Genomic DNA, 23,877 nt, shown 5'->3' on the forward strand with positions numbered 1-23,877 from the left:
AGGAAGTTGCTGAATGAATTGCTGGGAGGTACAAGTTGCTCTCATTAATATGGCTACACAAACTAGAAAGACAGACTGCCATACTGCAGCGTTTTTATCTTATTCTAAATAGAGAAAAGTGGAAGCAGGGATGTGAACTATTTCTGGAGGTCTTCCTTTTACAACTCAACTTGCTAATAGTATTTGAACTTTAAACATGAACTGATGCTACAAAGTAAAACGAGACATGATTAAGCACATTAGTGTATCTCTAACATAGGCCTAGAGGGTCTGAGATAACTTAAATTAATACAAAACCCAGAATGATTACTCTTAATGAACAAGCCATTTAGAACCTGAATGTTTCCCACTTGGACATCATTACTAAGAGCATAAAAATATGTACTAACATACATATACACACATACCAACATTCAGTCCACTTGAATTTAATGTCACAGTGAAGAATCACTAACATTTGAATAATCTTCTACAAAAGGATCTCAGAGATTACATCAGCAGTAGTATTACAGATGACTGTAATAGCAGTGACCTAAAAAACATTCTGTTGTCACTTTAAAATAAAATTACCTGCCACATTTTCATATCTTGCAGAAAAATGGATAATTCAGCATAAAACTGATCTCAAAGATAAGCAATGACTCACTAATGTCACAGAAAAAATAAATGCACTTTAATTTCATACCTTAGACTCAACCCTCCTTTGAACAATTATCTGTGGCACTTTTAGAACTTGTCTTCTTGGGGGCAGTTAGTAATCCAGCTAAATTAGCTAGCTAATCGTCCAACTTAATAGCATATCACTACAATGAAGGGGTATTTGACAAAAGTCAAGGGCTCAAACTTCAAAACAAAACTGAAGATATTATGTAGTTTTATAAGTGCCTTTAATGAGGAAGCATGACCACTCCACACTAAAAAGCAATCCAATTAAGCTGGCTTGAAAATACCCTTCTGTACCACACTTGATCTTCAAAGACACAGACCAAATGGCTGCAGTTTTGCATACTGCTCTTTTTACATGGCAACTGTTTAGTCTCAACTGATCCAAGTGGTCTGAACTCAGAATGCCCATATCCTTTGAGAAAAAAAGGAATAACATTATATTAACAGAAAGGAATACTACTGGTATTTCCTAGAAAATATTCTCCCTGCCCCCAAAGGGTATTTAAAATATATTACAATGGAATAAAATCTCTTGCGATTGTTACATTTTACCTGAGAAAGAATAAAAGGTTTCTTAAGTGCTACGATTGCCAAAAGAGTGATATGATATACAGTTTGAAAGTTCTACTAACTGCAATTTAAAAGTTAAATATGTATTTTTCTAACCTAAAAAATAAAAAAATTAAGAAATGTTATAATTTTGGAAGATAGAATTTCAAATCCAATTTTGATTCCACGTTACTACACTGTTTTCAAAAGATAAATCACTACCTTTGAAACTGATGTAATTGAGAGAACTATTGCAATTCAAGTTAAATATACAAGTAAAGTTTTCAAAATATTTGTTAATGGAAAGCATGGAACAATTTTTAGATTTCTCTTGATGCACAGAGATAATTATCATCTACTAACTTTTCTTACATGACACACAACAGTAGTTTCTAAAGCAGCAAAATTTAGACAATATTAAGTTTGAATTGAGTTTCAAAGCATTTAAAGAAGATATGGAATTATCACACTGTTGAGACTACAGCACTGTTTTCTTTACCCTGGACTTCTCATTCTTTCTTCAGGCATTGACAAATTTTTTCCAAAACAAAACTTCAGAATCAAAAATGCAGCAGACAAAAAGGTTTTTTTTTTCCCCCAGATAACACTTTACAAAGCTAAATTATTTTCATTTTGAACTGAATGCTCAAAACCTCATATAGACTTTGCAGCTGGCATTTTGAATCCTTCTATATTAAATTTAGACTTCCTTGTGTATCATCCTAACCATCTCGCCCCTAAATATATTCAAATAGCAAGATACGAAAAAGTAAAATTAGGAGCAAACCAGGGAAAAAAGCTCTTTGAATTTGAAATAAACTAATAATAAAGAGAAAATTGTTGGTTTCTACTCATTTTTCCACTGGTAAGTGTGACGTACCTCCCTGGGAAACATTCTTCTAGTCAACTATTGGTTGAACAAAAGTAGTAAAGTTTAAGCAAAATCACTACTTAACACTTTCATTTGAAGTTTGCTTAAGGAACAAAAAACATGACTTGAACAAGACTGAATTCAGTCAACAGTGGTTTAGTTGCTAATACAACTAAAAAACATATCAAATGTCTAACTTCCAGTTGCTTGCACTGATATTAAGTATATACTCCCTCAAAAACAGAGATAGTTCCATTGTTTTAGCTTTCACTAAGAAACATGTAGCAGAAATTCCACACACAAAAAGATCCATAGTTTTCTGCACCTGTTTTAATTTCAGTTTGGCAATTGTGAAGTAGGGAATAATAGGAACATTCTGAACATTACTGGGAAGCAAGCTTAATATGAAAACAGGAATCATGTCAGGCACTACAGGAAAACAGTATTATATAATGCAAAATGACAGATTAAGTCATGCAAAGAAGCAGAAAATACCTGTACCGAGCCACCATGTCTGTCAGCTTCTAGGTGAGCTCTCAAATGATGTGGATTGGCTTGCTGTGATTCTGTTGACTATCATTTTTGAATGCATTAAGAATATAAGCAAAGGAAGAAATAAAAATTCCAAAAATAAGCAATTCATGCATTAATTATTATATATTATTTTTTAAAAGCACAGAAGCACTACATACTCAATTCCTATAGATTGTACATCAACATTATCTGCATACTTATATATGCCTATACATACATTTTCATAGAGAAGTAAAGTAGCTAAAGCTCAAAATTTCTAGTAAGAAACAAAGTCCACCAACACAACGCTGTAACTTAGCTTAGATAAATGGACACAGATCTGATTTCCTAATCTTTTTACCACCTTGGTAATTATCCCGGTTTAAAAAAAAAAGTGAAAACGTTATACATACATGTTAGAACCCCAACAGATGATATAGTATATGGGGAAGACACAGTGACTAAAAACAGAGAACTAAAAAAAAATTTAAAGTATCAGCAGAGAGAAAATCCACTACTGATGTAAGCTATGTTATATCATAGCATCAAAAAAGCAACCTTTTAGGTCATTTTAAGGTCTACAGATGTAGAAAAACATTAACAAGGACCTACTTATATCAAAGAAAAAAAAAGAAATCCTGGAGTCAATTTTATTTTGGAGTTCTTATAAAAGCAACGACATAGCACAAATCATTAGATAAAAGACAAAGTAATTAATGCTGATACTCTTACATGAGCAGTTTACCTGATTTTTGGATTGTTGCATTTTATCTCTGTGCTGATATGCTTCTCTGTTTGAAGACAGTGCAGTGTCTGAATGTATTGAAGACACTGGAGTAGGCTACAAATATAAATAATAGGTAGCAACTGGTAAAAAAAATAAATTTCTAAGTCTTACCAAAAGTTACTGGTTTGTAACAGAAATTAATCTTTAAATCCGACAGTTTCCCATAACCCAAAATCATAAAATTAAAGCAAAAGCTTCACTAGATATTTATTAATAACAAAAAGAAAGAAGTCAAACCAAGACTTACACAATTTCATGAAGTAGCAATTCTGAATATTATCAGACACTAATTTTCTGAAAGACTTTAGGCCGATATATTCTGCAGTTAGCAGTTAGGACATTCTGATGAAAGCCTGAAGAAAGGCTTAAAGTAATTTTTAATGCTAAACACTGAAAAAAGATTTAGCAATAAACTACTATTCTTCCAGAGAGTCACACAAGGAACTTCAGCATAAAATGTATAATAGAAAATTGTCTAAGGTACACACACAACCCCTTCCCTACTTATTAAAAAGAAGCAAGGAAAAATTTGAGGTCCTGAAAAATTCATCTTTTACCCTTTCTTTAAAGCATATAAACACAGTATTTTCTGTAACTTTAGATGCGTTGTGATGGAAACTGATATTCTACATTGTATTCCATTAGAAATGCATATAAAGTATGGACAGTTTCTTCATAATGAACTCATAAATATCTGGAGTATACCTCAGATGCAGAAAACAGATTACTCTACATTTTAAAAATACTGGGAGCAAGAAAGTCCCCAAAGCAAGAAAATAACATGCAATAATGATAATCACCTGCAAAGTTTTAAACTCCTTCTTCAACTCAAAAACTAGTCTGAATTCCTACAACCTCATTTTGGATTGAACAGAGATTTACTTTGATATTAAGAGACTCAATATGAAACATCTAAAGCCAAAAGATAATGTTTGAAAAAGCATCTGAAAATGGATTTGTAATACCAGCTGTTCAAAACTCTAATAGCAGCCATGAGATGCACATGTATTCTGAAACTCAAGACTAACACTGGCTCAAAACCGATCACAAAAAAACCCACTATATTACTAATAGCTTAACTGTACTCACCAACTGTTTGCCAATCCAGTCATATTCATAATCAAACATATAGCCTTTTCGATCAAGTAAATCTGTGAAGAGCTTTCTTAAGTAGTCATAGTCCGGCTTTTCAAAAAAATCTAGCCTTCTTACATAACGCAGATATGTAGCCATTTCCTCTATATAAATAAGAAATGCACATAATTGTCACAGCTGTTTTAATGGCACTGAAGAAAGAGTACTTATTATTACATTTTAAGGCAACTTCTATCTCTCACCATAAAACCTGAACAGTTGTTCACCATGAATCTGTGAATTACCAGAAATAAAAGTTATTTAATAGTAATAATATTCTTCAAGATATAACGCCATATTCTAAACATATCCTACCAAGTGACCCCGCACTAATTTTCCCTTTGCATTACCTGTCGAGATCTTCCATTCAACCTTCCAATCCTGATGCACTGTGTGCCAAGAAAGTGGGGAGAGAAATGCCTCTACTTTTCAATTTTTTTTTTGCAATTAATTGTACGAAGACAAGCCTAAGGAAAGGTAAAGAGGGGGGTATATGAATGTACAGGGTGGACTACGTCTCAAAGAACACTTGTTACTGGAATGTAACCTTCCCTTCTTTAAGAGAGGATCCATGTGTATGTTCTAAAGTGGGCAACTCCAATTGCCCTGACAAAAAACACTCAGATTAGGCTCTGTTGAGCTATAATTTTAGTATGACTATGGAAGGCTGCAGCAGTGCTGAATGATTCAGGCATCATGTTATGTGAAGATGTTGAGCAGAAGTGGCAAAATATCCTGAACAGAAACACTGCAGAGAAGTACTAAGGTTACCTGAGCTCTTGTAGAATGACTTCTGACCAGTGTCAGTTTAATATCACTGTTAAAATACCATGTCAGCATACAAGTGGAGATTCATTTGAGTAGGTGTTACATGGAAATTATAAGATTCTCCCAATAGAGGAGACAACCAGGGAGATTTCTGAAAGGGTCTGGACCTGTACAAATAAAAGGAAAGAGCCTTCCTAGTCGTCAAAGGGTATGAAGTACAGACTGCGCACTAGCAGCCAGAACCTTCTAGTTAAGACAAGAGTTCCAGCACAAACCTCTTGGCAGGTGAGTAGAGCATACAGAAGTCACATTCTTGATAATGTGTATAAGCCATGAATGGCATCTGAGGCAACTGCTGTAAGGAACAAGCATCCTTATGGACAGAAGACTACAAGAATCCAAGGGCTGAAAGGGAGGACCTATGAACAAGCACAAGCTTCAAATCCCATTGAGAAACTGCTCAGACATGTGACTAAATTTGCAATAACTCCTTCAGGAATCAGTTAAATGAGGGGCATATGGAAATACAACAGTCTGAGAAAACAGCAGATGGTGAGAAGAGATAAATGTTAACAAGGTTTCACAAAAGACCAAGTCCTACAGGTCCTTCTGTTCCAGCAGGTATTATAAGAAAGAACTAAAGTACTGCAAGAGTGAAGAGAGCAACAATCTAACTATACTGAAATTTTGGTTCATTCAGACTGCATCCATCCACACCTTCCTGTTATAGGGAAAAAAAAAAAATCACACTGCAGTGGTTTGAAATAGAGTACTACAACAACGTCTCACAATCTGATATGGATTAGGTGAAGCACTTGATCTGAGTCCTGGGACATGAGTTCCAGGAGGACAGAGCTCTTAAAATCTAACTCATTTAGGAATCTTTGTAGCTCATGAAAGAGTGGGAAACTACCCACTGGCAAGCCATTCTGAGAAAAGTAATGACTCCTCACTCTCAAGCCAAAAAGGCTGTTCGCATGGCCCCAAAGTACAAGAGAAGGCACTCTGTATGACCAGAAAGTCAGGGGACTAATAAAATTAAAAGTAGATGCAGCACTCACTGATCCTACGAAGAGTATGTATGTCGGAAGCAGCACAACAGTATCACTGCACACTCACCCTGACCCACACATCACATGCCAGTAAGCCTGGAGAATTTGACATTTTGTGGTACAAACAAGGTGCTGTAAGAAGCCTATCTTCTGACAGAGGATAGCTGAGAAGTGCAGAGACAGTGCTAAGACTGAGCTATGCTAAGTTAAACTCTTTCAGAGATAATGGAGTAGAAAGAGGGAGAAATGAAGGTTTGAGAGCAGCTTGATAACAAAAAGTTGTGAGGCAGCATCATGTTGGTGCTGTCAAAAATGCACCACAGGACAATGGTGCCAAGACATCCCAAATTACTCAGTTTTGACAAACAGAGTATTAAGCTCTACGTTTTAGGCATGAGCAGATGGAGCAGTGGATAGGAGGAATTCCTTGGCACCTAAGGTCCAGCTCAGCAGACAAGCAAGACTCTTCAGCGATACTAGCCAAGGAGATCAGTGTTTGAAGAAGGTGAAGAGAAATGCTGACACATTGCTAAGGACCTCTTTAACCGTACTTCCCCAATGTAAACTGGAACCCAAAGCATGCAAGGCATCTCTTCAGAGGTATGAAGGCTGGAACTGAGCCATTTAATGCAGCTGAATTTGTTACAATTGGCTAACTCCAAAAATCAAATACCACCCTTCATGCATTTGAAGCGGAAATTCCGGAGTTTAAATCCATGCTCATATTTTATACAAGGCTTGAAACAGCAGTAGTGTTGCACACTCAAAGACAATACAATTCCACAGAACAGGGGATGAAAAAGATAAGTCTTTCACCTGTGACAAAGACTGAAGTATCTTTTACCGATACTACCGAGTTCTCTTGCTCAATCTGCAGGCTGACTGAAAAGAACTGAAATGATGGTGGAGGTTATTTCTCATTCTATTCTATGTCTTAAGTTACAAGAAGGACAGGAAAAGGTAGAAAATCCTCAGTTATTTGACATGCAAAAACTTCCACATACAAGAATATATTTATTATGAAAATGTACATATGTACTATCAAAGAAGTTTATCTTTTGTGTTCTCCGAGGTCAAATATCTTTTTCCCTGTTCCATTTTCAGATCCAATCCTGTCAACAAGCATGCACTTGATTAAATTTGGTGGAAACAGTCCACTATGGAGCTACTCATGCATAATTATTTCCAGGAATTGCACCATATACACCTTAAATTATTTATTTATTTTTAAAAGGATTCTAGCAACTACATAAGAATCAACACGCGAGTCATGCATGCATTACTGGATGCAGAAGATTTATATTCCAGAACAGCTTTTTTTCCCCACATTTAAACTTTAGTCAATCCACCAAACTTATGTTCAGACATTTGCTCTAAATTCTGTAACAAAAGTCAATTTCACTTGACTTTTTTTTTTTAACTACACAAAAGAAAGTGAAATTAAAAACATAATAAAAATTGGTAATGGACTAATTTTTAACACAGGGTTGGGAAGAACTTCAATAGGCCATCTAGTACACTACCCTATCCCATAGCAAATCGGTTACAGCCTTGTCTGTCTGGTTTGTTTTCACACAACTCCAGTGAAAGAAACTCCATAGTCTCCCTGGCAATAGCAATCCCTTCATGCTCTTCACTATATTTGAAACACAGGAGTTCAAGTCTAAACTTAATTTTTGGATTACATCCATTACTTTGTCCTAGCTGCTGTGGCTGTAGCAAACTGATTCCTTTCATGTTTGTAGCAGGCGAAAGGTACAGGAGAACTTCTTTCCCTCACAATCTTGACTAAACCAATCTTCATGCCTTCAGTCTCTGGTGATAGGTCTAGCAAACATGGCATATATGTACTCCCTCTTCTTTATGAGATACCCTTAAAATAGGACACATTTTCTTGAAGTCCTCAAAATTGAACATACTGCTTCAGCTGAAGCTTTACAGAATCAAGTAGAGTGGAAATGGCAATTCACATGTCCTTCAGGCTACATCCTGTTTATATAATCCAATTTAGTACAGGATTTTTTTGTTTGTTTTTAAATATATAGCAACGTGACACCGCTCACTTGCATTTACTTTATGACTGACTGGCTTTGAGTCATTACCCAAGGAACCTTCCCTCACCCAATAATTCTTAATTTCAATTTGATGCTATTTTCATACACTACCTTGAATACAATTTATTGAACTGTACCTTATATTTTTAAGACTGTATTTGTAATCTGTCAGGATATTTTCATTCTAATCCCACTGCCGAGCATACGAATTTCAAACTTAACATTTTCAAGTTTAATAAACGTTCTCTATTATACAAGGCACTCAAAAACACTGGACAGATCCAGCATAGATCTCTGTGGAATACCATTTCATGTTTCAAATTTCGCAAAAATGTAAACTACTTCAAATTGTTTTACACTCTTCTTCCCATAGTAGATTCTTCTTGATTATGCTTTTAAGATTACTTGCGAGGATATTTAAAAAGAGCGTCAAAAGCAAAAGTACTAAGATTTCATGACATAAAACATCTGCCGCCTGTCCACAAGGTCTGCTGTGGACAGGATTTCCTCTCATAAAAGGAAATCAAATCAGTTTGTCATAAGCTATTCTCAGCAAATCCATTTTGCCTATCGAGGATATTGTGATTATTTTTCAAGGTGTTTATTTTTATTTTGGCAAAATCATGTCCACATTTTGTGTCTGTGTCCCTGTCCTAAGCTGATTACTCCAACTTTTAAAAAATGTCGTATTTGCTTCTCTCCAATTTTCCAATACCTCATTGATTATCCGTGCACTTAAGAAGAACTAGAAATGACACTTGAAACTACTTGCAAGTTATTTTAAATATTATTTCAATCTGTTCCTATTGCAGCTTGTTTTAAAAAGGAATATGATATCAGATTTGAGCTGAAAAGGCTTGCAAAATTTTATGTGTGAAGATACAAGTGTAGATTAGTTGATCACCGTAAGAATACGTATCATAATTTTTTTTTTTAATGTTTCCTTTAGAAGAATCCATCTTTGAAGACCACCAGCATTAGCTTAGTGCTGCTTCAAAGGATAATTCTTGTATCTATTACCATAGTACATAATACATGTATTTGGAAGCATTATTTTATTTTTAAAACCAGATATTAAACAATTATCTATGCCAGTTTCATTTTCTAAATCAATACACAACATTTTTATTAACAGTAGACATTACCTGGGAAGTTTTCACACAATACTTCTACAGGGGTTGCTCGTTTTGTGTCTCCAATTTTCTGGTAACGTTCTTTTAATGTATCAGCCTATGACACAAGAACAAAACAAGCTTCTGAACTTACACAGCTTGCAGACAAACTTTAAAAAAAAAAAGGTCATGGCAAAAAGGATCTGAAAATAGGATAGAGGAAGATATCAAAACCCACTACCTTTAAACCTTGCCAGGGAAGGCTTCCTCTGAGAAAATACATAAACATATGACCTAGAGCTTCCAAATCATCTCTTCTACTTTGCTCTGAAACAAAATTCAAATGTTATTAGGACATTCAATCTGTGTAATTTTACATTATATTTAAAAGGTTCGTTTCCAAATTATGTAAAAATAATTGGGAGGTATAAAGTACTTGAAATCAAACCGAGCATGTGGTCGGGCTTCTTGTGTTCTATGGACTCCATTAAGAACACAGCTAAAACAAAAAAAAAGATGCAGACTGCAGGTATATTCAAGTAACAGGACTTTAAACAAACTACCTCGCTATAAGAAACTGTTCTTATTTTAAAATATAGTTTGACCCTTTACATATACTATTGCATTTTAATTCTGATATTTTTTGATCCATTAGTTGTGAACTTGAGATAATTGAAGAAAGCTTTAACTGAACTCATTTTTCCTCTATAAAATTATGGAAAACATGGTATGTTTCTCAGGGACCCCTTATGGAATTTCTGAGCAAGCCAAGGGTGGACTGAAGAAGGCTCAGAAGTCTTATTTGGTCAAAAAGTAGCATGAAGAGACATGTACATACAATTTGCTTTCAAGTCCAGCTGACTTAAAACCTAAGTTACACACGATAATGTCTGGCATGCCTACAATTCTTCATCTGTAGTAGCACAGTGGCAGTCCTTCAAAAAGTTCACAGAAGGTTAAAGAAAAAGGAAAGTAACAAGAAAAATGCAGTGCATTCAAAGTTCAAAGTTTTCAAAGTACATTCTGTATTATTTTTAAATAAAATCCATTATTCTTAGGAAAACTGAATGTAATAGAGAATAGTAAAAGTCTGTAAATGACTAGTAGAAAACAGATTTTTACATTTTCACCTGACTTCGTTCTGTACTGCTCTTGAAACACCTGTTACACAGTGTATTACGTTTTGCAGTAACAGGTAGTATTTACCTCTAACTTCGATTTCCTCCCTGACATAAGGCAGAAAACCAAAATATTAACATTGTTTCTACTCAATATTTTCACAAAGACAAAAATCACTATGTTTTGACAGCAACAGAAATGGAGCAGAAAAGTAAACGAAAAAATGTTTGTGAGATTTTGAACACAGGAAAGTTAACAAAGCCAACCTGTCTTTGACCTGATCAACACAAAATACTGCCACAAACATACTGCATCTGAAAACCAATTCTTAATCTTCATAAACAAAGAACAATTTACTTACTACTCTGTTTTCTACCCCTATTTTCTCATTTGAACACTAGTAAACACATACTAGCAAGTGAATAAGGAAACACCAAAAAAATGTATGGTAATTCAGAGCACGGGCTACATCTAGCCCCTTCCTTCATCACACATCTGCCAGCCATATAAGGTCCTTTCACAGTCATTTCTCCTTCACTCGTTTCCATGTTTCCAGTTCCCTTGCCAACACTCTTCTGGTTTGTGTCCACTCCGCCACTCTTGCGTCTATTGCTGCCACTTTTCTCAGTGAGTGCCCTCCAGACAATCTGATCTTAACTGACTTTCTCTGCCAACCCTGCAACATCCCATTTGCTGACCATATGCTATCCTGATGCAACCATGTAGGTTAACAAGAAAGCAGGAATAAGCAGTAGAGTTCTATGCCTGACAGGTTTCAGTACATGAAGGAAACATTGACTCCAGGTGCCTGCAGAAATCCTGTGCTCTTTATGAGACAGGGTGAACATGGAGATGAGTACTTCATGAGCACTGCTCACAACAAATTTTTGTGCAATGCAGTGTGTGTTTTGTGTAAGATAGATCAGTGGTAAGATGGCGGCAAAGCATACAAAAACGTTACAGGTGGACAACAGATGGCCCATCTATGGACAACATTAAGGTATGGCCCACAAAAATGTATTGGAAAATTTCTATTCGGTCTTTGCTAAGGGACAATAATTCCTCTCTTTTGCATTAACTTCTACAGGTTATGCTGATGAAAAATTAACCTCTTTTAAAAAAAAACCCAAAACACCTTATTGAGGCAATCGCTCCTTCACTGAGAGTTCTTTCCATGAAAGGAGAAACTTTCAATCTTTATTTTGAGATTATTTTTATTTAAGAGGATTTTTTTTTTTAATGAGCTTTGGACCATTGGAGAGATTTCTGCAGTAGAGTTCTGTGGGAACTACTTCTAGGATATACCATTTGAATTCACAGTGCCCTCAAGAATCTGCTATGGGAAAGGATTTTTTTGTTTGTTTTAATTTTTGGGGAGTGGGATTGTTATTTAGAGTCCATTTGAGTTCTTCACTGATCACTTTGGAGTAATTAAAAAATAGTAGTCAAATATCCTTTCCTATGCACGGAATTCTTCAAGACAAGCCTGAGAAACAGGAAACCCAAAGATCATATTGCTGTTGTTGGAACAAGAGCCTCTGAAAACTGGAAAAAAACCATAGTAGTGGACTAGCCGGAACTCAAAACGATTTCAAGCATCAGCTGGAGGAAGGGCTACTGATGTACACTGATCCTAATCACAAATTAATGAGATTGAGAGGATCTGTTGCCTAGAAGGTAATATTAATATAAGATGACAAACACGAAACAAAGCTTTAGGGCACACGGTCTCCTCTCTGTCAAGGAGGTCACCTGAAGCTACCTAAATTAAGTAAGAAACTAATACCTGTTATTTGTTTACAAGTTATAGATAAATTAATCATCTCAATTCAAATAGGTTGATTTTAATAAGAACTAGAACATCATTCAGCAGGCTATCTCCAGAAATTATCTTTTTTTAGCATACACGGTAAATTAACCGTAACATAGGTCAAAAACCAGACATTCAGTCTTCGTTAAGCATCCATCATAAGCACTGCATTCCCCCTTCAAAGTAAGTTTTACTGCTTGCTATAGGAATGCTGAAACAGTAGAAACACACTATCTATTTGGAACAGAAAACACAGTATTAGCTACTGGGATGATTACATCGTTTGATACACAGACTCATTACTGTAATCACAAAGTAGATGGAAAGTGACAATCTACATATCCTGAACTGTCAGTCTATAAAGTTTAGAAAAAATAAATTTGAAAGTTATCACCCAGAGTTTGTAGTCTTACTAAAAATTATGATTCTATATGATAATATAATTTGAGGGAAAGAATAGCATCTCTTCCTGAACAAAATCATGAATCCTGAAGTCAGTGATTCTCGTTCATTAAAATGAAGTTGTACACCAATTTTATCATAAGCGCACACATTGTATGCCATACCGTTGTGTGAAGAATAATGTGGACTTTACAGAAAAAATCCTATTTTCAGTTATACCTTTAATTAAGAGAGCAAAGATTTATTTAGGTCAGTTTGTATTAGAAGCATTGTTTCATATAATTATGGATTTATAAGGTTAGTTTACACAGAAAAAGGTGTTTATCTAAGGCAGCTACAATACTGCCCCTGAGGTCCACTGCTAATTCAGTGGGTACAAGAAGGAGACTACTGAACTTCCTATGAGGGTCCTAGGTCTGGAAAAGGACTTCATCCTGCACCATTGTCTCAGTGACAAGTGAAAGTTGCTAGGACTCCTGGAGGGCCATCACCACAAAGCACAGCCTGTAATTGCAAAAAACAATTTTTCTTTGAGCTTCTGGAAAAACTCCAGGATTTAGGCTAATACAATTTTAGGTCCAAACGTTTATTGTTCTCATAATAAGAAATGCATTAAAATTGATCCAATGTAGAATTATTTTTTGCTGGTTTAGATTACAAAAAGGTCTGGCCCCTAGCAAACCGATTTTAAATCTAGAACATATGACAGTTCTAATAATAGAGTAGATCTACTATAAAGGTATGGGTGCGGTTTTTTGGTTTTGTCTGAAGATAAGTACTGTTTAAAGAAATTGACTTCATTTGGCCTTTCAGTTAGCATTAAAGAGCAGAGTTGTTTAATTCCCAAAAGAGTCTCAGGCATTGCAAGATAACTAACCTCTGCTTCTTCAATAATTAAGCACTGCCAAGAAAAGACCAATACAACCAAGAATATTGATTGTTCCCCAGAGACCATTAGAGACAGCCATATTATAGCAATTACAACTTCACATGACTACACTTCCTGTAGCCAAGTAATTCAGACAACAACTCAGTATGCTGTTTTTCTGAATTTATGGAAATCCCAAAACAATTACCAATTTGGATTTCCAGCAAATACAGAAAGTTGTAGGACTTTTACAGACACAGATTTTTGTCTTTCTTAAGCTCCCAGTCAGAATCTATATTCCCTGGGATCCCTCTCTCCCTTCTTGAAAATGAAGGGGACTGGAAAAGAAGCATGGAGCAATTTTATCCCCAAGAGAAATTACCTTATAGTAGCAAGGGCACCGGCCACATGCTGATAAGGGCTGCAGAATATTTCTATTTCCTTCAAATAGCTATCTCAATAAAGCCACATTATTTTTCACGTAGACAAAATACCTTCTATTCCAGATACAAACTCCCAGCTTGGCATAAAACTACTTGACGAAATGTATGTTTCTGGAACAAAATATTCTTGAAATAATTGGCTACACAATGTTCAGTAACTATACATCATCTTCCATATACACCTCAAAAGAGTGGGCCTTGGTAATTTTGTGCAAGTTTCGACTAAACATATGCAAACATTCCAAGTCTTTCTAGTTACTATGCACTTCTTATGACAGTTTTAAACACTATGGATCCTAAAAATGTACTTTTGATCAAAGGATAACATACTTTCTTATTTATACGTACTAACGTAGAACAGGTTACAGCTCAATAAATGCATACTTGAAATCAACTTGTAAGAGAATGTGAACCTGACAGTCTCCCTCTTTACTGAAAACACTTTTTTTTTTTACAAGGGTCAGCTGACACCTTGGATAGTCAAGAAGCAGTAATACATGCATTAGTTTTGCTATCAGACCTTCAAGTTGCTAAGAAAATTACCTACAGACTAAAAATATTGCCCTAAAAAATTCTCTTACTATCCGTATTTTCAGTGCTGAATATATCCTATATGCTACTGTCTCTGCAACCAAAGGGACAACAGAGCTTGAAGAGCTTCAGTGTTCTGTACATCCCACTGCACCAACTAAAGAAATACTACATTTCTAGAGGGGAATCACAGAACATACAGAAAAAACAAACTCCGCATAAAGGAGAGGCTATGAAAGTAAGAGCCCCATTCATATTGTTCAGTGTTTTAGACCTAAAAGATCATGACGAATAGTTCTCTGTCACCCAAGAAATGCCTGCAAAATCAGCAGGTCAAGAACAACCACTGCTCTGAGTTTGAAGTGAAGCAGAGTTATTACATGAGATTGTGCTTCTTTCCTTGGTTTAGCAACATCACTGTAAAGATTTCAGAAAGGCATTCTAAACCTTTTCCATTTACATTTAAGAAGTATTTATATATTTGAGAATCTCCTATGAGAAGGAGACTTTCTACAGTGAAGTGAGACAAGCTACTGAAAAGAGTATTAGCTTTGTCACAGCTACCTTTGCCAGAGGAGCCAGTATATACCTGTCCACTCTTCTTCATGCCTTTGCATCAGGCTGAGAGGTACAGAACTACCCATGATACACAAGTTAAACTTGGCATATATATTAAACAAGTTACCATTAGACAAAAATAAACCTGCCCAATCAGAGATCAAGATTCTATCTAAGGAGTGGAAAAGTCTCCCTTGAAAGAGAAAGTGTCATTTACTCTGTTCCTGTGTTAATATCAGACATGTAACCTCCTCAAAATTCAGTTATGTTCTTCAAGTAATTACCAGTTTTACGTTTTGGTTTATTTTCTTAAATGATATGCGGGGGTCTCTTATTTAAGAAGGATTAAAAAGCTTATTTGATTTTAAAATTGGTTGTATCACCTTAAGCCGACGTCAACTTGGTATACCATGCCTGAAAAATAAAGTGAATGCTTCCTTTACTTGAGGAACTTGTGTTTTAAAAGTTATGTTCAGGAAGCTTAAACTCTGCTATCAAGTTTTTAAAAGCGTCCCCAGTGTTAAATATTCATGATACCATCAGGAAATACTAGTATTTACACTATTATTCTTTAAATGAAAAATCATTTAATCTAATCTTAAAGCTCTTTGGCTCTAATACGGTTTAACAACAATGCAGTTTCAGTCTTTACTTCGTGAAGAATAATAAATCTAGCAAACGTGACAAGCTTACAGTAGTTCAGTTACTTTTTACTATGTGAATGCATACAGAATTAAGGCCAGCTTCATACACAATGCATTTTTGGATGGGTAAGTGGGGTAGGAGGTCTTTCATTATATTTAAATTACCTGGAATATGCTATTTTACTGTTTCAATTAAGAGACTGCTTCTTATCAGGAATTTCAAAACCCACTGACATCAATGATGACAAGACTTGGAGTCACGACAAATTAGTCATCATTGTGGTCATAACTAGAAAATCTCGTGGCACTCTAGTAAATACTACTGTATTACAAAGATAGGATTCTCCTTCCATTTTCAAACACTAAAGGAACTGCTGAAATAAAGCTGGCATACTGTATTTAATTTCTAACATGGGGGAAAGGCCAAAATGCGTTCTAGTAGGCCAGTTCTCAGGTATGGTTTCAATACCATTGTGGAAATAAATTCAACTGAAAAAGGAAAAGGATTCCTATTCTTACACAACTGTAAACCAATAACAAGAAAAAATATTAGTTTAAGCTCATGACCATTACCTCTAATAAATATTAAATAAAAAAGTTAATAAATAAACCTTTTATCCATCTGACAAACTTCCAACTGCAACTACTAAAACAGTAACAACTTAATGTGGTGAGAAAGTAAGGGAAGTTTTCTGCTCTGTATGTACTACAGGAACATGTATTACCAGCACAGGTTGCCCAAAGAGGTTGTGGAGTCTCCCTCCTCAGAGATATTCAAAAGCCATCCGGACATGGTCCTGAACAATCAGCTCTAAGTGGCCTTGCTTGGGCAGGGAGGTTGAACAAGATGACCTCCAGAGGTCCCTGCCAACCCCAACCATTCTGCGATTAGCAGTCCACTACCGGAATCTTTCTTTACTTGCCAAGGGTCACCAGACACTTCTGTAATGAGGAAAGGAACCACAGTGGCCACGATGCTAAGACAAATAGGGATGTTGGTATTTAAACTGTCCACTACTGGAATATATAACCAGTACCTTCTAATTTTCAGACATTTTCTGAGACTCAGACCAGCAGTTGAAGATGCACAAAACGGAGTAATATCCCAATGCTCTAAAGTATCAGTTCAAATAAGGAGAGATTCCCCCACCTCCCTTCCCCCTTCCACGTGAAAACATGTGGGTAGAAAGTTGAAAGCAAAGATAGCTGTCAGCTCTGAAGTAGCTAGTATCTAACAAAATCGACCTTTGGAGGCTATTGGTCACTGACTGTGGAAGATGAGTATCAGATGACTGACACAGAGTTTGGCCTTCCCCTTACACCCTGAAATTGCAGCCCTGTGGTAGAGATAACGGAACACTTTGTGAATCAACCCCTGAAACATAACAGGGTTTTAGTGCAGTTTAGATTTCAATAAACTGAAATGTTTATTAGCTCTAATACCTAATGCTGAAACCTGTAGTTGTTCATAAGTTTCTTCATTATCCATTTGGTCTTCCTTTCCATGACAACTACTACCAATCATCAGTCTTTCTTTCTGCAAGTAAGCACCATCTTCAGTGGCGCAACTTTTAATTTGCGCTGCAAGCTATATGTTTTAATCTGGAACCTACAGTAAACTGCTACACAATTTCTTGTAAAATTTACTTTCATCAATTTATTAAAAACCTTGAAATTCTTAAACTTTTTATCACTATATTCTACTTAAACAGAGAGAATAAACTATTTAGAATGAATACTAATACACAATTTTTAAAGATATGAACTACAACTATGATACTTCGCATTTTTAACTTTTTTGCTTTGCAAACACTATGCAGAAGTGCACATTAGTATATCTTTCAAAGGAATCACTATTCATACTATTTTATAAAGATTATTTTTGCTTAAAAAAATCTTGCTTATCGGTGAAGAGCTGAGTAGAAAAGTATATGAAGACACTGACATACTTCAGGTATTGAAAAAGTTCTGGAGAAGGACCGAATGTCTTGGAATCTAAATATGGAAACAAGGGCTTATTTAAGTACTTAAGTCAAAGTTCAAAACTTAGGCCCTTCTACTCCTCAGCCCTTTTATCCATGTCAACCTTGTTCACAAATTGCTTATTTGAAGGAAGGATGCTTCTAGAATTCATTTATATTATCAGAAAAGGAAGTCTGTAAGAACAGTAACAAAAAACCCAATTCCCTCAAACACCAAGACTCAACTTGCCAGCAAAAGGAAGACATTTCTCACCTGTTTCATTTCATCTGTTCAACTACAAGATGACAGTTAAACTTTGTATGTTGATTAACTTCTTTATGTACAAAAGCTTTAGTCTTAAAAAAAGAAAAGCAAACTGGGTAACTGTTTCACAGCTGCTGTTACATATAAACCCACTTACTAAGCTTAGCCAAGCAAGCTATATTCCAGGATGCTCACAGAGCCAAGAGTCTCTATTGCTTTTCACAACACTTGGTTATATTCTAGATATTACACGTGTTTCTTCAACAGACAACATTGTTAAATTTGTGCATTCCTGATGCATAAGTACAAAGCATTACACTGGTGCTTCATATACGTAGCAGAAACTACTTCAAATATCCTTTATTTATTTTAATTAATTCTATGCTTTCTACAGAAGCAATTCCAAAAAACTGAAAAGACAGGCACAAGAGCCCAATCTCCCACCTTTAAAAAGGGAAGCAATTTTATTTTGTCTTATTTTCAGAACTTCCCCCTAAAAGCATGCATATAAGGAAGGTAGCCACCTTGTGAAGATGTTTCCAGGATGTGGGACTGCCAATGAGATTTTAAAAGCAATTCAAAAGGCTGTCTCCAAAATCAGGTATTATATAAAAGCAAGACAGTTACATATTAAACAGCACTTTTTCCGTTTTTCTAAAACAATATGCAGTGTGTAAATATGTAAAAAATTATTTAAATTTAGGTGTACGGTACCCAAATATAACCCTTGTCAAATGACTGGGATTGCCTTTCAGCCATTCTCTGATTCAGTGATTTCTGACCATATGCTTCTAATAATCTGGGGACCTTACATGCACTGTTAATCTTACATATGGATACATGACATAGCCATAGTTACACCCGCTTTTTTCTCCCCACTTAATGGAGAAATTTGAGGTTGTTTTAGGAATCTGTGTAGAGAAAACAAGATCAACTCATGCCAAAATCTGGAATGATTGGCAGAATAGGTTTGCACATCATGAAATCAAATACTTCAGCTTTGCTTGTGAAGAAACAAAGAAGCCAGAGGATGCAGAGATGCAAGTCAGGTGAAATACAATTCAAAACTGATTTTAAATTATAAAGTAATGTTTGGCCATGTGAAATCAATACCCTTTTGAAATGTCAACATAGAAAAACATCTTCTTTTCATCACCAGTTAAATGCACCTGCTTAAGTCTTCCTCCTATCTGTTTTGAAGATTTGCAGGTTTTGTTTAATTTGAAAAAGCTCCACATTCTTTACCTTGCCTGGAGATGCTGCAAATTTCCCAAGTTTGCTGTCCCGAAGTGCTGTTGAATGATGTTTTGTAAACACAGATCTACATTTGCCATAGAACGCACTAAAAGTAATTGTATATATTCTTTCTCTGTATTTTCATAGAAAAGGCATATCTGAAGCCCATTTAGTAGTCAAGAAACTTGGACAGGTCTTTCATCCCGATTTATTTTGACACTAAAGCAGACACCAAGAGAAAAGCAGAAATAGGCAGAAGAGCCTCATAACGATTAAGTAAAAAAAATTGCCCACAGACAAGGTAACAGCTGAACACTCATGCCTAATTATTATCCCTTAAAGGAAATCTATTATGACTTTATTATAAAAAACACACTAAATTGAACTACATTTGAGGTGCTGGAGCGTGTCCAAAGAAAAGCAATGAAGCTGGTGAAGGGTCTGGAGAACAAGTCTTATAAGGGGTGGCTGAGGGAACTGGGGTTATTTAGCCTGCAGAAAAGGAGGCTGAGGGGAGACCTCATCGCGCTCTACAACTACCTGAAAGGACCTTGTAGTGTAGTGCGTCTCAGTCTCTTCTCCCAAGTAGCAAGTGATAGGATGAGAGGAAACAGCCTCAAGTTGCACTAGGGGAGGTTTAGATTAGATACTAGGAAAAATTTCTTCACTGAAAGGGTTACCAAGCCCTGGAACAGGCTGCCCAGGGAAGTGGTTGAGTCACCATCTCTGGAGGTATTTAAAAGACAATAGATGTGGTGTTTAGGGACACGGTTTAGTGGTGGAGTTGGCAGTGTTAGGTTAACGGTTGGACTCTATGATCTTAAGGGTCTTTTCCAACCTAAATGAGACTATGATTCTACATGCTAACACCATTTCATCAGCTACGGCTGCTAACCACAAGCTGCTATGGCCTGTTTTTACTGATAAAACACCTCATTACTATCTGGAAAATGTGAATGGTTTCTCATTTGCCATATTAACATGAAGTACCTTTGAACTGTAAGTACTGTGCAACATCTTTTGTGACCAATTCAAAGAGCAACCTAATTAGTGACTACCATGCAATGATATGCAACTGATTTACACAAATTCAAAGGTGTCAAACCTGTTTTCACTAGAAAGCCTCTATATAAGTGGAATAAACAAAGACCACTTTGAGTGTTCACACACCTTCTTCCAGCTAAATTTATTCATTCAATAATAACAACTTACCTCTCCATATATATCCTGTCATTTCTTTAGCTCATCATATTTACAACACTCACATAACCTTTAGCTACTCTGCAAAGCTTCAATAACAGTATAAGCATTAAAAAAAAAAAAAATCAAGAAATCAGCAACAAATATAAGCTGCTTTTATTCCACTACATGGTGCATTTCAAAGAGATTAAAAAACTAGCAAGGTAGCATTGAAAACCTATGTTGTTGCAATCTATACACTTTGGTATCTTTAATAAGCATATCTACTTCCCGCCCACCTCACCCAGCCATGGTATAGTTCTAATGTGAAGATGTTATGATACAAAAAGATACACCTCATCTTTCTTTTATAGATATCCAACAAAACCAATGTAATTATTTGCTGATACATGACCATGATGATTAAAGACCCAGAGAACCTTATTCCCATAACTAGTATTTCCATAAGGACAAACTAATCTTGCACAGTACACAAAACTTGTAGTTCTTAATGAATACAAACTGAGAAAAAGTACAACGTGAAAAGAAAACAAGATGATTTCAGACAAATGACAGGTGTTGAATTCTTGTTTCTGCACTTAAAAAGCACACGTACCTTTTCCTAAATGTGTATTTATACTCATGTATCTAGCTGTTCCTGTAAGGCTCTTGTGTTCTCGATATGGTATGTGCTTCTTTGTTTCTGGATCTATATACTCCTTTGCCAAACCAAAATCTATAATATGAATAATTTGCTGGGTTTTTTTTCCAGGTCGTCCTATTAAGAAGTTCTCAGGTTTTACATCTCTGTATATCAAGTTCTTTGAATGGACATACTCCATACGGGAAATCTTTAATAAAAGGAAAAAATGACAGAAAGTTTAGTTTAAGCTCCAAGTTGCCACTTCAAATTGTGGTAGAAGCTAAATATCTTACATTGACTTTACTTTTAAAGGAAATCACCCCTTCTACCGCCTTAAAACCAAAGGGCTATTGCTCTTAACAATGTATGTCCAAGTTAAAGCCAATTAAAATTGTACACGTGCCCTAAGTAGATAAACCACATTGCGTACGGGAAACTTTCACACTGGGTATTAGACATGATATTACAGAAGTTATCTTCTTGAAGAACAGCTGGCACCAAGTATGTTTTGTGCACATTAAAACTATAACCAGAAATTATGTCATCAAGCAGTGAGCAGCAAAGTTCCACGTAGATCTATTACATACTAAAGTATAAATGAGAGAAGCACTGAAAGTTCACCAACATGCATAGAACCTCCATTCTAGCTGGATCACTTTCTAACAAAATGTAGATATTTAGAAAGGAACAGCAAGTATTAAATAAAGATGATCTTTGGATCTGTGATGATTTGAGCATTTAAAAAAACCTGAACTTTGTCATTTTGGCTGCAAATAAGCTGAACATTTCTATGTGCCTATAGTTGCAGGCCTGTTACTCAATACAGTCGTGTTTTAAACAGCTATTTTTACCCTTCGGGGGTAAAAATATCACTACATATTTAGGCAACAGGAGGTTCAGTATCATTAATATTTCATAAGGACCTATTTAAAAACACATTGTATCAAGGTAAACATGCAAAGCCTTATTTCTCTTTCTCTCTCTTTCCACTTCCACCCACCCTCAGGTGGCAACCAAATCAGGAAATCTTCAAAAAAGGGAAAAATCCTTCACTGAATAATTTTGTGCTATTTTTGTATTTCTGGAAGGGTTTGGGGGATTTTTTGTTTGTTTGCTTTCTTTCTGAGAACGCCTAGGAAAAATATTTATGCTATTTAGGAGTCCCATCATCCAACTGCTTTCATGGATTAAAATTATTTTTATTTCATGAAGGTTTTCTTTTTAATTGAGTATGTCAAACTAAAATTCATGATTTCAGGTTGTGATTATGAGAACTCAGAAGACACAATGAAACTACATTCATGCAATGATTCTTGAGAAACTAGAACAAAGAAAATGAAAGTGACATAAAACAGTCTTCCTGATAAAACTGTAGAAGCCACCAACCCAATTTAAAACACGGGAAGTGCAAATCTCTTAAGTGAAATAAGCATTTAATCTATTGAAGATGGACTTAGTTACGCTAATGAACACTCAAATTAAGATCTATTCTACTTACCAACTGTATGGCTACCATAAGAACGGTTTTAAGAGAAAATGTCCTACCACACAAGTCAAATAAATCTTCCAGACTAGGTCCAAGTAGTTCTAGCACCATAGCATTATATTTGCCACATGGGCCAAAATAGTAAACCTGAGGTATTCCATCTGTAAAATGAAGATACAAAGTAATTGTAAGGGGTTAAATAAGATTAATGAACATACCAATAAAATTCCTACCTGATTTCAAGTTGATCTGAAGTTAAAAATACATTTTTCACACAAAAGCAACAATAAAACCTCATAAAAAAGTGAAAGATACAACAGGAATAATGAAGCTAGTACCAGTTTCATTAAATATTTTATGAATATTACATGTTTGACTTGTGAAAGATTTAAAGCTTCTTATAAAAAATAAAAATCAGAACCTATCTGTTAGGTTTTGTAACAGTAAATTGAAACAGGATTTTAAAAAGGTATGAAGAGAGGTTTAAATGAGCTCGTTTTCAAAAAAATAGGCATTTAAATTAAACTTTTTAAATTAAGGCTATGACAAACCTACATTCAGGAATAAAACCACCTTATCTATAGAAATAATTTAAAAATCCAAAAGAGATTAATGAATCCTCAAGTTTAATGAGACATTAAGTCAAGTTTTAGATGCATCATCAAAATAAAAAATACTATAGATGACAAATTGTTATAGTCACCACTTGTTAGTATTAATTTTTTTGCAAATACAAGCATTTTGTACTTAAATTTGCACTGGAAGGCTTCTCCTGTCTTCTCTTCCTCCATTATTTTTGGTTTCTGTTTAGATAGCACATAGAATAAAACATTTTTCTTAAATGTGATTTAGTCCATTAAAAATCTAAACACCACAGAGTGGAAGTTTGGGTTTTTTCTAATCTAGATTTCTAGTCAAAGGTATGGTAGATTGAGGTTTATTAATTCAAATCATATGAAGGACAGAGATTTTTTTTAATGTAATCGTAAGAATAAATGACAAAGGAAATTTTCAGAAGTCTCAAGAGGAACCTATGATAAAGATTCACCCTGATTTCCGTTCTGAAGTATCACACCAGATACCACTCTCAACTTCTTAAATTCTTTCAAAAATTGATGTCCAGAAAGAATCCATTAAATTTTATTATTAATGTCAAATCACTAAAATGATTTAGAAGAGAAAGATCTTTGAATAAAACACAATTTCACATTTAAAATTCTGTACTT

General features: G+C 35.2%; 1 protein-coding gene across 1 annotated transcript in view; it reads right to left on the reverse strand.

Moving 5' to 3' along the window:
* Positions 1–22,808, reverse strand: part of LOC104080635 (casein kinase I) — a 34,992-nt gene extending 12,184 nt beyond the window's left edge. The window contains exons 1-6 of the mRNA XM_009583106.1: positions 22,664–22,808; positions 21,139–21,373; positions 9,748–9,833; positions 9,540–9,624; positions 4,476–4,624; positions 3,345–3,440 (exon numbers count right to left, since the gene is read on the reverse strand). Coding sequence (XP_009581401.1) covers positions 3,345–3,440; positions 4,476–4,624; positions 9,540–9,624; positions 9,748–9,833; positions 21,139–21,373; positions 22,664–22,762 — 750 coding nt within the window. The 5' untranslated portion in view covers positions 22,763–22,808. The remainder of the gene's footprint in view (positions 1–3,344; positions 3,441–4,475; positions 4,625–9,539; positions 9,625–9,747; positions 9,834–21,138; positions 21,374–22,663) is intronic.
* Positions 22,809–23,877: the final 1,069 nt, after the last annotated feature.

Source organism: Fulmarus glacialis, unplaced genomic scaffold (assembly GCF_000690835.1).
Source record: "Fulmarus glacialis isolate BGI_N327 unplaced genomic scaffold, ASM69083v1 scaffold13460, whole genome shotgun sequence".
NCBI lineage: Eukaryota > Metazoa > Chordata > Aves > Procellariiformes > Procellariidae > Fulmarus > Fulmarus glacialis.